The 19,038-nt window shown below is 35.4% G+C and overlaps 1 protein-coding gene across 16 annotated transcripts in view; it reads left to right on the forward strand.

The window, feature by feature from the left end:
- The window catches only part of UNC79 (unc-79 homolog, NALCN channel complex subunit), a 364,853-nt gene that overhangs the window by 309,545 nt on the left and 36,270 nt on the right, over nucleotides 1-19,038 (forward strand). For 14 of the 16 annotated variants that reach the window (XM_074235468.1, XM_074235454.1, XM_074235457.1 and 11 more), the window contains 3 exons: nucleotides 6,434-6,502; nucleotides 11,722-11,832; nucleotides 16,717-16,821. In XM_074235468.1, the coding sequence (XP_074091569.1) occupies nucleotides 6,434-6,502; nucleotides 11,722-11,832; nucleotides 16,717-16,821 (285 nt within the window). Of the gene's footprint in view, nucleotides 1-6,433; nucleotides 6,503-11,721; nucleotides 11,833-16,716; nucleotides 16,822-17,318; nucleotides 17,496-19,038 lie in introns of those variants that run through there. The other 2 variants (XM_074235470.1, XM_074235458.1) reach the window with 2 other exon arrangements.

Genomic DNA, 19,038 nt, shown 5'->3' on the forward strand with positions numbered 1-19,038 from the left:
GTGATCAGGTCTCTTTTTTTTTTTTTTTAGTTTTTACAAGGCAATGGGGTTAAGTGACTTGCCCAGGGCCACACAGCTAGGTCATTATTAAGTGTCTGGTCTGGAATTGAACTCAGGTCCTCCTGACTCCAGGGCTGGTACTCTATCAACTGAGCCACCTAGCTGCCCCAATCATGTTTCTTTTTAATAGTTTGCTACTAATTGCAATTTCCTTAAGATTCTCCAAGGCATTTATTCCACTTGGGTGAATTGGCCATGTCTAGCAAGATTCCAAACTCAAGGAACAAAAGACCTTAGTAATATAATACTATTATCATGAAAAGCTCCAAATAGGAATTCTTGCTGGGCACAAAACAGAGAAAATGAAACTTCTTATTTTCCAAAAGCTTTTGAGTTGAAAATGTACTCAGACTTTCCTTAGAATTGATAAACAAGGAAAGGAATGTCTGTAGATTGTGCTTTTGAAAAGATTTACTGCACTTGGCATTGTTAGAAAGAATAAAGAAGATGCATGTTGCATTTGAAAATATGTTGAATTTGGAGTCAGAAGACTTGAGTTGAAATCCCGACTCTTTTACTTAGTGCCTGCGTGTCCTTGACCAAGTAAACTGAATTGCTCAAGGCCTCAGTTTCTTCATCTGAAAATCAGGAGGTTTTACTTCTAGATGATTAGTTTCTTTCCAGCACTGAATTTGTGACCTTGTAAGCATGGTTGGAATAGTATAATCACCATTTTAGAATAAATGACATTCTTTTCTGACCATCTTCTCTGTCTTCCTTATCTCATGGTTGCAATGGTAAGAGGAGAGGTAGCATAGTATAGTAGATAGCATGCTGAACTTGAAGTCAGGAAAATCTGGATTCAAATATTACTTCCAACAGTATTAGTTGTGTGGCTCTGTATAAATCACTTACCTTCTATTAGACTCATTTTCCTCCAGTAAAATGAGGATTTTAGATTAGATTACCTCCAAGGCTCCCTTCTGGATTTATGTCTACGAGACTATGGCATGAATAGACATTTGAGTCTCCCAAATGAAATTTTCATAAAGATTCTCTTTACTCTTTATGAAATACAAAATAAAATAGTAAAAAGTTTGAACTGGAAAGACCTCAGAGATCAAGTCTAAGGATAAGCAGGAGATGTTATAAAATGCCATGATTTAATAATTGCTTTAATATGAGGAGCAAGAAGAGTGGAAGGAATCAAGGATAATATTTAGGTTGTGAGCCTAAATTATTGGGAGGATGGTAGTACCCTTGATAACAATATGTAGAATAAGAAGAGGGGAAAGTTTGAGTAAAAAGGAAATGAATTCAGTTTTAGACAACCAGTTGGAGATGTCCAAAAGGCAGGTGGAGATATAAGACTGGAGGTCAAGAAGGATGGTAGGTCACTTAGATCCAATAATAATCTGCATAGAGATGGTGATTGAAGCTATGGGAGCTAATAACATCACCAAAAATAATGCAGAAGGACATTATTTTGGGGGATCCCTGTGGTTATCAAGGATGACTTTGATGAAGATTCAATGCAAAGGAGATTGAGATGGAGAATTTTGTCATGTAGGAAGAAAAACTAGGAGACAGACATGTCACAAATTGTAGAGAAGAAAGGATCAAGAAGAGTGTGATTGTGTTAGAAACTGCAAAGGGAGCTTGAGGATTGAGAAAAGACTACTACCTATGGCACTAAAGAAATCATTTTTAATTTTGGAGAGAAGAGTTTTAGCTTCCTGATGAGGCAGGAAGCCACACTTCAGAGAGTTAAGAAAAGAGTAAAAAGGAAAAGAAGTAGGGGCAGAAGATAGCTAGTGGGGAAGAACGGTTCAAAGGGAAGGTTTTTTTTTTTGAGGATAGGAGAGACATGGGTGTGCTTACAGGCAGTAGGGTAAGAGCCTCTAGACAGTGAAAGATCAAAAATAAGTGAGAAGGCATCTAGGTGGTACAGTGGATAGAGCACTGGCCTGGAGTCAGGATGGACTTGAGTTCAAATCCAAACTCAGACATTTAATAATTGCCTAACTGTGTGATTTTGGACAAGTCACTTAACCCCATTGCCTTAAATAAATAAATTTTTAAAAAATAAAATAAGTGAGAGAGTAGAGAAGATAGAGGATGCAATCTCCTGTAGAAAGCAGCTTGGAATGAGGTTTGATGTACATGTTAGAGGGTTGCCTATCCTTGGCAACGAAGAGGGCCTTTCTGTGAAACAAGGTTAATGATGTGATGATGACCAAAGGCATCTGAGGCACATAAAATAAAGAAGAGGAAAGAAGAGGGAGCTTCACTTTTTTATTGAAATATGAAGCCAAGTTCTTAACTGAGAAACTTGGGGGAGGTGATGCTAAGGGAGGATTAAGGAGGACTGAAAATGTTTAAAAAAGTGTAAAAGGATTGCCTTGCTGTCATGTCCAGTTGAGATTATATAACATAAAATTGTGGAGGACTCCATCAACACAGTTTTGTGATTTTCTCTAGTTTCATTTAGCAATAAATAAATGAAATGAAGGCATAGATGGTATGAATAATTGGAGGTTAGAGTTTGGCAAGGCAAGACCTTCATTAGGATCTTAAGGTACTTGAGAAAAGAGAAGATGGTGGAGTTGAACCAGTTCATTAAGGCGTAAATATGGGAAAGGAAAGAGTATAGCCAGTGCAGATATAATGGCCAGAGAAAAAGAGTAGATGAATTAGAAGACATTGGGAGAATAAAGAATGGGATTTGGAGTTAACAGGACAGTGGGAAAGGTGTAATGACAACAGATTGCTATCAGATAAAGGAATTTCAGCTTTCATGAACATAGATTTGGATTGCTTATGAGTGATGGAAAGGTCAAGAATTTGAATGTCTTCATGTTTTGCTGTGATTAGGTGGAGCATCAACTCCATAGAAAATGAGCATAACTCATAGAAAATTTGTTTAGTTTAGGAATTGGAAGGTTAGAATTTTTGAATCCTTCTGAACATTTAAGTTGTCTATTATGAGGGCAGGAGTTGGGTAGTAAAGACTATGAATCAGGTACTAAACTTGAAAAAGAAAGTGTTCCTAGAAGTTTCTAAGAAGTGATTTTGCGTTTTCTAGAAGTTGGTAGACAATATCGCCAGGACCTTGTTTTGGTGATAAATATGAATTGAATGACTATATGAATGATGGTGATAGTGGGAGGATTTAGAAGTAATATAGCTAGTAAACTTTTGGGTTTTTTTATTTAAATTTTTTTTGCATGGAATACTTTTCAACCATGATCAGTAGGTCAGGGAGTATGATAAATGTATCATCAGGAACAGGAGGAAGCCAGGCCTCAGTGAATGTAAGAGTGAGATAGGAAAAGGTATATGAGGAAAGATGTTACCTATGGAACATTCCATGGGACTTTGGGGGAGTGGGGAGTTTGGGTTAAGGTGGATGTGAATTAAGGTAGCACACAGTTTAGAAAAGTGAAAAAAGAAGGCCTTGATTTAATGGTGGCCTGGCTGAGATTATGTAACATAAATTTGTGGTGGACCCCATCAACACAGTTTTGTGATTTTTCTCTAGCTTCATTCATCAGTGTATGAATGGAATGAAGGCAGGTAAATGATGGGAGTAATCCCAGGTTAGAAATGGAGATGGGGATGGAGAATGAGATTGAATAGTGACATTCAAAATCATTGAGTTGTGGAAAGTATGATGGTATGTTAATCATTGAGGAATGAATTCAGATAGATTATCTTTGTTCTTAGAGCTTTGGCCTTGAGTGGACTTGTCAGAGGACATCAAGTAACTTTGTTGCTAGAAAGAGAAGGGAAGGAGGATGAAGGTGGGAGGTAGGAGGATGACTCAAGCATTCAGGGATGGCTGCTCAAAGAGGCAAGTGCATGCAAGGCAACCCTTGTGGAGATAATGTCAGTAGTTAGAAAATAGACCTGGAGTCTGATAGCTTCAACTTTGAATACAAGGACAAATCAATAACTTAGATGAATTTCCCTTTTTCATTCAGATTATTTGCTTGTACTACATTGATTATTTGCTAATCATACTATAATAATAATAATAATAATAATAATAATAATAATAATGATGATTCACATTAAATAAAGCACTATAGAGCTTTCAAAAATGTTTTTCATATATTATCTAATTTTGGCCTTAACAATAACCCTTTGAAATATATGCTATTGGTATCCTCTTTTTACAAATGAGGGAATTTCAATGCCTCATCATCTGCATAAAGGTAACCAGACTCCCCAAAAATATATAAGTAAAATACAAGCTCTAATAAGCTCTCTTAAACTGAAAGGGAATACAGAGCTAGGGATGAATATCTTATCTTGTCTATGGGTTAATCTGAATTTGGAGAGGTTCATTATAGGTTGGTTAAGGCAAATCTCAAAGGTGTTACAATCTTCTCTGGTGGAGGTAGTATTGAAGTATGTGTAATTGTATGGCCTCATTTATTCCTCTGAATTTGAAGTTCTTTTTGTTTCTGTAATGTAAAGTTAGCAACATTTTTGTTTCTGAAATAAAATATTTTGAAAATCTGTTTGAATTTATATCAGGTATTGATTCCTCTTTGTGTATGACAGCTATTTATTCCTATTTCATAGTACTGAGGGACTTAGTAGAAGGGACCTTAGATATCATCTGGTTCTTTTTTTTCTTTTTTTGCACATAAGGATACTAAGGACTTGATAGGGGAAGTTCAAGTTTAAGATCCTCCCGATTATAAATAATTAGACCTAGGAGAATAGGACTGATTCCAGATGTGTTGCTCTTCAATTGTGCCACACAATAACCATGCAGATAGTGCTAACAGTGCTGCTATTACATCTACTAGATAGGTAGATGTATGGGAAATGGAAATGGGGATCATTTAGGGCATTTAAAACCCTTAAAGACTTTGATTTGAATTGACCTAAGTAAAATAAGCCATGCCTACCTGCCCCAAATGAGCAAATCAGCAGTCTTTTTCTGTTCTTTACCACTAAGATTGCATGGATTCTGAAATCCATCTCCCTCACAAATTTCCTAGTCTTCAAGGAAATAAAGAAGCATGTAGATGGAGGGATATTATAGCCTGTATGGAAAGATACTTTCATAACGACTCCCATCCAAATTCAGGAACAATTTAGGACTCTTAAAAATGGATATACAGCAAAGCAAATATCAAGTTAACTCTGGATAGAAAGGGAAGAAAGAAACACAACAGAAACTACTTCTGAACTGTGTCAATTTTCAGTATTTTAATAGAAATAGGATTTTCACCACAAAAAGATGCTTCATAAAAATCTATGCAGACCTTCTCTACATCAGCTTAGCATTGGTAGCTAGAAGATAATAAAATGTTATTTAAAGATAAAGTAAGGGGGCAGCTAGGTGGCGCAGTGGATAGAGCACCGGCCCTGGAGTCAGGAGTACCTGAGTTCAAATCCAGCCTCAGACACTTAATAATTACCTAGCTATGTGGCCTTGGGCAAGCCACTGAACCCTATTTGCTTTGCAATAAAATAAAATAAAAGATAAAGTAAAAGCAGTTTTTACAAATGCCAAATAAGATAGCTTCCCAAACTTGACAAAAATACTTCCCTACTTAGCCCATCTCTTAATTCAGTGCTTTGTTGTTTTCTAAAAGGTTTCAAACATTTTGCAATGTCTATATGATAACTCTTTGGTCTAGTCCATGTCCACATATTTGTCTTCTCAAAGACTCCAATAATTAATTAGTGAGGCATGATTTCTCCTAATAAAAGTCATTGTTTATCATTCAGTTTTGCTTTGATGACTATGAAAGGGAGCAAATGTTATTGAATTATTCTTTGGAGTTGAGGATTGTTTATTTTGTTACTCTAAGCCTATGCCTGCAGTGATTCTCTAACTATGGGAGAAAGCCTCCTCAGATCAGATTAACATTTTTCTTTAAAATGGCATATTTTACTTCTATGAAGCTATAAAATATGCATGTAGCATACAAATTTATTTCTGGCTTTGAACTATAAAAAAGCTAAATGATCAATCCATTGTATCATCTATTATTTCTTAAAAGTCACAGAAGTTTTGAATTACTTTTTAACTGAATGGTCAGTAGACAATAATGGAGAAGTTACAGTTCTTATTTCTTTTAAACTAAAATTAATGCTTAAAAGGACCAATTTTAGTCTTAGAGAATAAATGATAAAACATGTGTCTTGTTGCCTGGTAAAGAGGTGAAAGAATGTGGGTATGGAATGTTTTATATATTATGACAGTCTGTTGCTTTAGCTCAGTTTTTTCATTATTTCAAAGGAAAATTTTATGGAAGAAGTATTACTGGGGAATGACTTGTATAAAAAGTAGATAATACCATTAATACTTCAAATTAAAAAAAATAAAATGAATGCTCTTTGGAAATACTAAAAAATACCAGATCAAAAAAAAAGATTTTGATTTTGCCCTTCTTTTATTTTTGGTCAGTGTTCTTTAGATTCCAGTTTGAGAATAATGATCTGCCTCCTGAAGATACCTACCACCAGTGCTACAAGGGTATGTTTTTCTTAACAACAACAACAACAACAACAACAACAACAACAACAACAATAATAATAATAATAATAGTCATAGGATAATGATTGTTCAAATTTATATCATGCTTTACAGTTTACAAAAACACCTTTGCTTCCACTTGGTTCTCAGAACCACTTTGTTTCACAGAGAAGGAGTCAGGCTTGATGTAGTTAAATTAAAATCATAAACCATATGGCTGGTATATAATTCACAAAGTCAGTTAGTTATTCTGACCAAAAGTCTAGTGTGCTTTCTTCTTAGATGCATGATGTAACTTTACCTAAAAAATATTTTTTATGTTAAAAAGTAGATATGGGAGTATTGCCAATCAGCAGTTGTTTATTAAATGTCTTTTACACCCTCATTTCTTTCCAGCCTAGAGTTTAGTGTCATGATCATGTGTGACATGTTATAATATAAGCATGTGAAATAATTTGTTGTGTCTCAGTTACCATTTAGGTCTATCTACAGTGTTATTTCAATCTTTTGTGACTTTCTGGATTTGAGGAAGGAATAAAGCTGGTAGGAATAGGCAGAATGTTGCTTGATTCAAAAATTTCATATGATTGAAACCTGTTCTTAGAGGCCACCCAACCCAACCTTCTCATTTTGCAGAAGAAGAAATTGAGGGAGAGATGATTTGCCCAAGGTCATGTAGGAAATAGAATCTTGAACTCAGGTCCCTTGACTCTAAATTCAGTACTCTTCCTACTATACTTATGGTGTCAAATTCAAATAGAGATGGATTCCTGTAGACTGTATATTGATTTAGAAAACTACAAGTTAGCCTTATCTTTGTTGTATTATATTTTCATTTATTTTTTAAAATTTTCATTTATTTTGTTAAATGTTTCCCAGTTACATTTTTATTCTGGTTCCTGTATAAGACAGCATGGATGGCCTTGAATTGGGCACTTTTGCATGCCACCAAACTACTTTGCTTATAGGAACATAATAACAATCTTTAAGTTTTGAAGATTTGTCATGTGGAAGAGGAAACTTGTTCTGGGGCCCAAGGTGGCAGAATAATTCATGAAAATTGAAGAGAGACTGATTTTTACTTAATAAAAGAAAAAAAAAACTTTTCCCAATAATTAAGGTTATCCAAGAGTAGAATAGGTTACCTTGGGAGGTGGTGGGTTCCTCATTAATGAAGATTCCATTTAGTGGCTGAGGATCCTTGTTAAAGTCCACTTAGACTGTAAGATCTCTGAGATTCCTTTTTTTTCTTTAAAGTTCATTGATTCTGGGGGCTTTGTTTGATTACTGGATAAATTTATAAACTGGGCCACATTCAGATATGCTTCAAGATCAATACAAATGTCGAGTAAAGCAGTTCTGGAATCTAAAATTTTTGAGTAATCTTATAAAGAGATACTCCTTATCTTGTTCAGAGCAATGACAATACTGAAGGTATATCCTGTGATCAATCAATATGGATTTAGTAATTACCATGCTCAACCCAAACTACCATGTTATATTATATGGGAATACAAAGAAGTTTTTATTCCCAGAAGTTTCCCATCTTTCTGGGGAGATGACACTTAAATTCTAGACATTAAGAAACAAGAAAGGGCTAATGATATTTATGTATATTACTGTAAAGTATAATTTTATAGACTCTTTTACATAATTAATATTTTTTGATCCTTACAACAAACTTTTGAGAGAGATACTATATTGTCCTCATTTTACAGAATTAGAAACTGAGTCTCAAAGAGGTTGCCTGAGTTCTCCAAGGTAACCTAGCTAGTAAGTAGAAAAATCAGTAATAGAATCTAAATTTTCTTACTCTAGATTTCACATTATTTCCTTTATACCATATAGGCTTCAATGTATGCTTGTCAGAAATTGATAACCCACAAATGAGTGGTATGTAGGCATCATTAATTCCATAGATGTTTAGAGAACTGGAATGGTTAGGGAAGACTTACTACTGCTGCTGCTGCCGCCACTACTATTACTACTACTACTACGACTACTACGACTACTACAACTACTACCATTACTGGAACTCAGCCTTAATAAATGAATAGGATTTAGATGGAAAAGCGGTGTGGAGGACTCTTTGAAAACCAAACTGTCTCCCAACTTCTATATTCCTGCTTGATATTATCAATACTGTCCCGGTTACCTAGGGTCAAAACCTTAGAGTCATTTTTTTTAGGTTTTTTTGCAAGGCAAATGGGGTTAAGTGGCTTGCCCAAGGCCACACAGCTAGGTAATTATGAAGTGTCTGAAACCGGATTTGAACCCAGGTACTCCTGACTCCAGGGCTGGTGCTTTATCCACTGCGCCACCTAGCTGCCCCTCTTAGAGTCATTTTTCATATCTAGTTAATTCCCACCTTTAACTCATGCTTTAGCTCACCACTCTACTTACCATCTCTGACCTGAACTATACAGTAGCCTTCTAAATAGGTCTTACTGCTTTCAATTTCTCCCTTCTCCAATCCTTGCTTCACACATCTTTCAAAGCAGTCTTGACTGATTATGTCACTCTCCTGTTCAGAGACCTTAAATGATTTCTTATTGCCAAATAGGACAAAATACAGGCTCTGTAGCTTGTTATTTCAGTTCTTATTCTTAGGAATAAAAACTGGACCTGTGATTTCCTTGGTTCAGGGAATTCCTGCATGAGGAAATGCCCTCTACCAATTCAAGTAGGCATTATCTCTGAAATTTATCATTTTAGAAGGTTGCCTAGAGCATGATGAAGAGGCTTGCTCAGGATCCATTTACCTACTATATGTGTTAGTATGTTATATAGTATATTAAGCAGCTTCATGGTATAATGGATAGAATGTTAGACCTGAAGTTAGAGAGAATCTCAGTTCCAATTTGACCTCAGTTACTCAGATACCCTGGGTAAATCATTTACTTAACCCTGTTTACCTTAGTTTCCTCATCTGAAAAATGAACTAGAGAGGGAAATGGCAAACCATTTTAGTAACTTTGTCAAGAAAATTCCAAATGGGGGCGGCTAGGTGGCGTAGTAGATAAAGCACCGGCCCTGGAATCAGGAATACCTGGGTTCAAATCCGGTCTCAGAAACTTAATAATTACCTAGCTGTGTGGCCTTGGGCAAGCCACTTAACCCCATTTGCCTTGCAAAAACCTAAAAAAAAAAACAAAAGAAAAAAGAAAATTCCAAATGGGGTAACAAAAAGAGTCAAATATAACTGAAATAACTCAGCAACAACAACCCAGGTTGCTTTGGAGGATCAAATGAGATAATATTTGTAAAGTGCTCAGCACAGTGCCTGGCTCATAGTAGACACTTTATAAATGTTAGCTATTACTATGTGTCATAGTAGGTTGGAATCTAGATCATCCTGTTTCATCTCTATTTACTATGCTATACTTTTCAAAATTTGGCTTCAATTTACTTTTATTTCACTTTTCTCTTTCATATACTCTGCTCCATCCAAAGTGGACTACTTACTCTGCCTTTATCTTTTTACTTTTTCTAACAAATATTTTAGTCAGATCTAGTTCCCAAGTTAAGGTTTGTGCCTCAACTTATCAAATGGAACAATTCTTAAAGGTCATCAGTGATTTATCAATATATCTAGTGACTCCTTAGCCCTAATGCTTATCCACAATTCAATCCCTTTGTAGCATTTGAAATGACTTACCTGACTCCAACCATTAAATGACCCAAACTTTGTATTCACCCTGACGAACTCTGTTCCTCTCTTCTTTCTTTGATCTCTTTGGAGTAATTGCCTGATAGTAGTATTAATTCATTAAAATGTGTGTACAATTTAATAACTTTTGGGTATAGTTCAGTATTGATTTATACAATAATCCTAAACTTCTTGAAATTCCATCTTGTCTTCTGTAATTTTGTACTGTTAACTATCCTCTTACTTCTCTAACCACTCTTCTTTCTCCTCCAGATAAATTCTCTCTGTGTCCCCTAAATATAGGTATTCTCTAAGGTTTTGTTCTTTGAAGTTCTCTTTTTACTTCTTTTTTATATTTTTCTCCCTCTGTAGGCATTCCTAGATGTCCACAGTTGTTTTTGATTTTTTTTTTGCACCTCATATTAGCTCTTATTTTACATATCTGTATTCATATTGTCTCTCTGGAGGGAAGGGCTATCTGTGTTTTTGTTTAGGGCCTAGCTGTATTGAGTAATTGCTCTGTTTTGCCTTCATGCATTCCAAAGGGGTTATTTTCTATCCTGTATATTAATTCTAGATTCCTATCTTTTGAAATACTTGTATTCTTTTATGGTTTACCTTAGGGATGAAATTTTTCCCTAAGCCTTTTAGATGTAAATAATCTCTTCTTCCTCAGTTTTCTTTCTTATTGGACTTTGTGTAGACACTTCCTTTGCATTTATTGTATTCTACCTATATTTGTATATGCTCTATGCCCTCAGATTTGGCATAAGAAAAGAGTTGTCACTTGTCATCCCTATCATCAGTCACAAAACTTGGTAAAGAGTAGGTTTTTAACAAATGGGAGTATTTTCCCTCTTGAAATGACTTTATATTTTTTGTACATACTTTGTGATTATGAATTTGGTTACATTTTCAGTGCTTCATTCCCTTGCATCCCCAAGAACCTAAGATCCTTGAGTACAAGAACTGCTTTGCTTTTGTTTCATGTCCTCAGTGCCTTACACATAATATTAAACTCACAGGTTGGACATATATGTATATATATACAAAATGTTTTTATATACACACACATTTATTTTATGTATATATATATATATATATATATATATTTATAATGAACTGCTATTTAGTATTTATGGGCAAAGATGTTTTAAAAGAAACACAATTCAACACAAGATGGCAGACATTCCTTTTCATTCTTTCACCCTAGTCAATTGAGTTCTCTGGTCCAGACTTTTTCCCACTGGGATATGCTGCCTGTCACTACTGAGGGTGGGTTTAGAAATGATGTCATAGGAGAGAGTTGGATTTCTTCCAAGCAACAATAATAGATTGTTGAATTTTGAGCCACTGAGTGAAGCTGCATTTCTAATGTCTGACACTTTGTTTCTAAGATGTATTATAAACATGGAGGCTCTTGCCTGAAAACTTTTTTGACCTCAACAGTAGCCTCTCTAGTTACCTTCCAAGCAAAAAAAAAATATTACAGCATTGTAAGATTTTAATTATATTTATTTATGCTGAAGGAATCAACAATTGATTTTCTTCAACCCATATCCCATTGCAGAGTCTGCTGGAACCATTTTCAAAACTGCTCAGCTTTGTCATTCAAAATGCTGTCTTCACATTGGCCTACCTGGTGGAATTGTGTGGCTTGTGTTACAGAGCTTTTACTAAGGTAAGGAAGTAAACAGTGAGTGCTCCAAATTGTGTAGAAAAACTTCTTCCAAACCAATGTCAACCCTAGTTGAGTTATTATTCTCCCTTAAATATAAAGAAATTTTAAGTCTTTTGGCCTTGGTCAAATAAATATTAAATTGAAGCTTTTACACACATTATACTTAGTCTGTGTCTTGATTATACTCAAACCAGTTTAAAAAAATACTAAATGTTTGTCTCCAGGCACTGGCAATAAAAAAAGGAAACAACTGCTGGCCTTAAAGACCTTAAGAATACAACTTATATGTGGATAAATAAGCACAAAATATATACATAGTAAATACAAAGTAATCCAGAGGGGATAAGGAAAGTAGTGATAATGAGGAAAACAGGAAAGATCTTTTGCAAAGGAAACACAAAACTAAAAAATTAAGTTGTATTGAACAACTAATAAGAATTTATTAAACTCTCCTTTATGGCATGCAGTGTACTAGGTATTCATGGTACAAAGACAAAAATATGACACAATTCCTACTCTCCTTGTGTTTAATACAATCTAATAGTAAATGAAGGAATAAGGAAGGAGAGAGTATAGAACAGAAGGCAAAATAGAATGCAAAGTGATGATGATGATGATGATGATGATGATAACCTATTCATATGACAAGTTATATTGCTTGTTTGAGCTTCAGAACAACACTGAATTAGGTGGTTTAGGTACTATTATCCTCACTTTACAGAAAAGAAAACTTAGTCCCAGTAGGGTAGCAGGTCTTGTTCAAGATTATATGATCAGTCACAGAATTGAATTAGATATAATAATAATAATAATAATAATAATAATAATAATTTATATACACTTTTATGATTTGCCAAACCTTTTCCTACATGGTTTATTTAAGCCTCATCATAACCCTTGAGGTAGGTACTGTAACTATTTTTATCTCCATTTTATATATTAGATTGGAACCCACTATATCACTACTTCTACTTCATCATCATCACTACCACCACCACTACCACTATCATCATCATTATGCTAACAATAGTTATCTGAATCCAAATTGCAAAATTCTTCTACATCTCTTATCTTATTTTGCTTTCCCAACAGCCCTGTGAGAGAAGATATCACCAACCAACTTGAAAGTCTCATACACACACACACACACACACACACACACACACACATATCACACATATTTGGATGCTTATAGAGTTAGATAAATTCAGAAATGACTGAACAACTAGGTCAAAAGAGTGTTGGTTAATCAATCAGTAAATATTTATTTGATCCTTTCTAGATTCCAGGCACTGTGCTAAGCACTAGCAGTACAGAGGAAGGTAAAAGAGAGTTTCTGCTCTCAAGGAGTTCATAGTATAATGAAGGGGACAACATATAAATAACTGTGTACAAAATACATATAGGAAAAAGGGAATGGTATGAAAGGAAAAGGACTAAGATGAAGGAGAACTAGAAAGGGTGAGATTTTAGATGAGATTTGAAGGAAATCAGTGAAACCAGGAGGTGATGAAGATTAATAACATTCCAGATATGGAAGACAGCCAGTGAAAATGCTGAAAATTGGGAAGTATCTTGGTTCAAGGAACAGCAAAGAGACTGTAGAGTATGTGTGAGTTTCTGAGGTAGGCAGTGTAAGTTGATAAATATAAAATTGGAATGATGGGTGATGAGATTATAAAGGAATTTGACTGACAAAAAAAAGAATTTATATTTGATCCTGGAGGTGATAGGGAGCCAATAGAATTTATTATTGAGGCAGGGGAGGATAACATAGTTAGATTTACACTTAAAGACAATCACTTTTACAATTGTTTGAAGATGGGGACAACTGGGTGGCACAGTGGGCAGAGCACCAGTCAGGGAGTCAGGAGAACATGAGTTCAAATCTGGTCTTAGACACTTAGTAATTACCTAGCTGTGTGAGCTTGGGCAAATCACTAAACCCCATTGCCTTACAAAAAACAAACAAAACAAACAACCCCCTCCCACAACTGATTGAAGATGGATGGACTGGGGAGAGACAAGTGGCAGAAAGCCCAATCATCAGGCTATTACTTAGCCTGATTACTCCTATTACTTAGGAGGGTTTAAAGGAATAATGACACCCTAAAAGGAGATCTCTAATATAGTTCCACAGTACTCTTTCTTTGGCTCTGCACCATGTAACTTTTTAAAATTAATAATTAATTGGATTAAGTTTTTATTTTACTGCTAACTAATAAGAATTGTTTATTAGTTAAAACTGGGAATGGTTAACTTAGTTATTTAAGTATGAATACATGATTAACACATTTGTAAATGATCCAAAGTTGGGAAAGATAAGCTAATACATAGGTCAAATAATGTAACTGGGATCCCAAAAGATTTTGCTGGAATCTGTTATTTCCATTTCAACACTGAAATTCTATGAGTCTGCCTTTCCCATTTTGTAGAACCTTACAGAGACTTGTTCGCCCAAGTTCATATAGATCACAAGTATCATAGCAGAATTTCAAAGTTAGGTCTTACGATTCTACTTCTCACAATACCATAAGTATAGACTAATTGCTTTTTTCAGGTCCCACCAAATCCTTATGATTCCATGAATAATTTGTACATATACTTCATATATCATTCTTTCATCCTAAAGTAGGAAAATATTAGCTTGTTATTTGTAAAAGTCTGTGAATATAGCTCCTTAGTTCTCATCATTGATTTCATCTCCCCAACTCTGGCTCTTGGACTCTGAGATTATAATCTCATCTTTTGTCATCTTGCTTTAATGGTCTCTTCAAATTGCATTACCTTGAGCTCAGAGAGTTATTTGCTTCCCCCTTGAGAAAATGGAAAACTACTACTTGCATGGAAAATATATGCAGAAGCATTGTTGGGGTGGTTTAATATTGTTGAAATGGAAAAAACAGAAGGCAGAATAGAAAGAAGAGCTTTTAAGCTTGTAAAAATTTCATATGAAGTTTGTCCTTCTGAACTTTAAAGTTTTTCAAGTTTTTTTCTTAACAGGGTCTGTGTTTTTGCCCTCATATACATCCATGCAAAATGCTCCTTCACAAAAAAGCTTCTGTTTACCTCAACAAATGCTAACTTCTTGCCAAGAGTTTCTGTTGTTTAATCCATCTATATTTCCTCTCTGTCCCTGCCCCCTACTTCTCTTTTCCTTATCTCTATATTGTGGCCTTTTCTTTGTGGGTATATTCATATCATAGGACCATAGGATTTAGAATTAGAAGGACTCATGGAGATCTACAGATTAGGGAACTGAGGTCCAGAATGGGGAAATGACTCACACAAGTCCATGAAGGGCATAAAGAGCAAAGCTGGAATTTGAAGTCAGGTTGCTCATCATCCAGGTCCAGTGCTCTTTCTATTACATCAATGTATTGTCTCTGTCTTATGATTAATTTTGTAATTTATTTCTTATACTGCCTGTAGTAATATAAACTTACACACCTGGCTTATTCTTATCTTCTTTTAAATCCTTCCTTAAAATTTTCTCCCTTCCTACATCCTTTCTTCCTTTTTTTCTTTCCATCTCTTCCCTCTGTTCCCTCTCTCCTTCCTTCCTTCCTTCCTTCCTTCCTTCCTTCCTTCCTTCCTTCCTTCCTTCCTTCCTTCCTTCCTTCCTTCCTTCCTTCCTTCCTTCCTTCCTTCCTTCCTTCCTTCCTTCTCTGTTCAAACTGCAACCACCCTGACTTAGGCCCTTATCATCTCTTGCTTGGGCTATTGCAATAACCTCCTACGTGGTCTTCTTCCAAACCCCTTTCCCCCTCTAGATCACATAACTAATATTCCAAACCAATATTCCAAAAACACAAATCTGACAATATTACTGCCTAATTCAAAAACCTTTGTTGGCTACTTTTTGTCTCTAATTTAAAATATAAAATCTTGTTAATTAAATAATCTAAATTGTTCCCATCTGCCTTTCCATGTCACCCCTCTTTACATATTCTTCATTACAGGCCAGTTGACCTAATATCTGTTTTTCATATAAAATATTCTATCTTATAACTCTGTGCCTTTGCAAAGGCATCCCTCCTCCATCCCCATACCTGTAAGGCATTCCTTTTTGGTGTTCACCTTGAAAAAAATCTATGATTTCTTTCAAAGCACAATATTTCCTGCAAATCTACCTTAGTTCTCCTAGTCCTTAGTTCTTCCTTCCTTTTAAAATTACTTTATATATTCTTTGAATTGATTTCTCTATGAACATATTTTATCTCCTGTTCTTCTCTGGATCTTCCTGAATTTAGTCAAGCACTGCAATATTTCTGGTTTTGTATCTCGAGTATAGTCAGAGAGCCTTTCATATAGGAGGAGCCACAATAGCAAGTGTTTGTTAAATTGAACCAAAGAATCAAAGGAAAGATTTGGAAAGAAGCATGGCCAGCTGACTAAAGAAGGCATTGGTATTGGGGTAGTGGAGAAGCACAGTATTGGAGTAGAGAACCTGTGGATGTCATCTCTCTATCTCCTTAGTTTCCTCATTTCTAAAATGAGACAGTTATACTAGGTTTATTTTATGAGGGTAGAAATAATTGAATTTTTCATTTCTTCTAAAAGATCTGTAGAAACTCTCCCTCTACAAATGGGAAGGCCTTCCTATACTTAACAATATTTAGGAATTAGATCTTCTGCTTTTCCCTGGTTGATCAAATTACATGTTCTTAGTGCTTAAAAGGCAAATTGAAATTAACTTTTTTTGGGGGGTATTTTCTTTTTCAATTTCATTTTTCCATTCAATTCAATAAGCAATTCTTAATACATCCTGTAGTCACGTTTTTCATTCCTGACCTATGCATCTTGCTGAAGCACTCTATGACTTTGGTCTATGCTAAGTGAATTTTTAGAAACCTTGTTCTCCCTTATTTTGTTTTTGTTTAGGAACGGGATAAATTCTACTTGTCTCGTAGTGTTGTCTTAGAGCTACTCCAAGCTCTGAAGTTAAAGTCTCCTTTGCCAGATACAAACCTACTACTGCTGGTCCAGGTAGAGTACTAACTCACTTCTAATCCTTTTCATGGTGCCCGTGCATGTTTGTAAGAATGAAAATGGTAGGACTGTAGGGTTAAATCCCATAGTCCCTCTGTCTTCTCAGTGATAGCAAATGAAATGTCTTATGAAGCCTAAGGTCTGACTATTACTATGCACTGATGCTCATCTTTCTACTTGGCTTAGTAACCAGGAGATTCTTATCATGCCAAATGTTTGGCCAGATTGATTTTTCTTCCTTATCCTCAAATGTTTGATAGGATTTTAGGGTTGGAAAGGAGTGAAGAAGTCATTTAACAGATTTATTCCTCCTGCCTCTCCCAGTCTCACTGTCACTAGTACTAGCTGGTCCAGAGCCTGATGATTATTAGATTACTGAAACAGTCTCCTAACTAATCTTTCTTTCAAACTCCAGTCTCTCTCCTTTCCAATCTATCTTGTGGGCTGCTATGAGAATAATTTTCCTTAAGATTGATTATTTTATGGAATCACAGGTTCACAAGGGAATTAGAGGTCATCTGGTCCATTTCCCAAACAAAGCATAAGCCCTGTCTACAGCATCCCTTACAAGATGTTATCCAGCTTCTGCTCGAAGTCCTTCAGTAATAGGGAACTCACCACCTCCCAAGACAGATCATTCCACCTATGGATACTTGTTGGGTAGGTCTTTCTTATATTGAACTGAACTCCGCCTCCCTATAACTGCTTCCCACATCCCCATCTTGTTCCTAGCTCTTCTCTCTGAGTCAAGTAGATCAAGTCTAATTTCTCTTCCATCTAGCAACCCTGGAAATATTTAAAGATAGTAATTAAGTCCCCATGTCCTTTCCAAGTCAAATATCCCTAGTTTCTTCAAAGGATCAGAATACAGCATAGTTTTTAGCCCCTTTTGATCCACCCATGAAAAATCTAAACTCATCAACCTGGTATTTAAGACCCTTCATTATTTTGCCTCAACCTTCCAACCTGATATCAGTTCCTCCCATTCTCCAATATGTTCCCTCTGCTGTAATAATCTGATCTCTGCTAACAAAATAATGAAGAATATGTGACCATGAGGTCAAAGAGATGGCAGGGTTCCCAGGTGCTCTGTTTCTTGTTTTCTACCTCCTAAAATATTTCAGGAGGTTAAGAGCTGATATTTTTCTCAAAGTCTATAGTTTAACAACATAAATTTGTTCCTTTATCTGAGGCAATATATTTGGTGTGCAGAGGAAAGAACATTGGTTTGTGAGTCTCTCTCTCTCTCTCTCTCTCTCTCTCTCTCATTTTGGTTTTTGCAAGGCAATAGGGCTTGCCCACGGCCACACAGCTAGGTAATTATTAAGTGTCTGAGGCCAGATTTGAACTCAGGTACTCCTGACTACAGGGTCAGTGCTCTATCCACTGTGCCACCTAGCCACTCCTGTGAGTCTCTTTTCTAATAACTCATTGTGTGACTTTTTACCTCCCTAGGCCTCAGTTTTCTATTCTATAGATGACTCATGGAAAGAGGCAAAATTCTTTAAATATCTATATGTGTTGCCAGAACTGGGTACAATGTCTAATGGAAAAATAATTTTTAAGTAACCATGAGTAGATAGTCATTGACCTTTTCTGTCCTGTCTTGCCAAAATTGTGTAGCATGAATATGGATTCAGGAGTATGGAATTCTCCTTTCCTTGTCACTTCTAATTATGTGATCTTGGGCTTTTGATTTCTCTGAAGTTCAGAATCTTCTTTTGTACAATGAAAAAAACTAATGATATTTATATAAATTCACAGTGCACACCTTATAGGGCTGTCATGAACACCAGTGAAAGTATTTATTTTAAGATCCTAGGAAAATAGACTTGGGAGGAATCTGGAAAGACACTGAGTCCAACTCCTTCATTTTAAATACAAGGAAACAAAGACCCAGAGGGAAAATGACTTGCTGAAGATTATATGACTTGTGAATGAAAAAATTGATATTTAAATCTAGGTCTTCTCACTTTAAACCTAATACTCTTCTCTTTTTGTCATAATTCTAAAGTGCTACACTAGTGTAAAACATTCTTGTGGATATTCTTAATATTATTTTGTGAATATTAGCACCATAAACAGTGCTATTTTTGAGTAAAAATAAGTTTTTATATCAAAATATCCTGAAAGTTAAATAGGAGAAGCATATGGCCAGCAAAGGGAAAAGAAGAACCTTTTGCTTTGTTCCTATACTTAGAAATGAGACTAACC

Source organism: Macrotis lagotis, chromosome 4, assembly GCF_037893015.1.
Source record: "Macrotis lagotis isolate mMagLag1 chromosome 4, bilby.v1.9.chrom.fasta, whole genome shotgun sequence".
NCBI classification, from domain to species: Eukaryota; Metazoa; Chordata; class Mammalia; order Peramelemorphia; family Peramelidae; genus Macrotis; species Macrotis lagotis.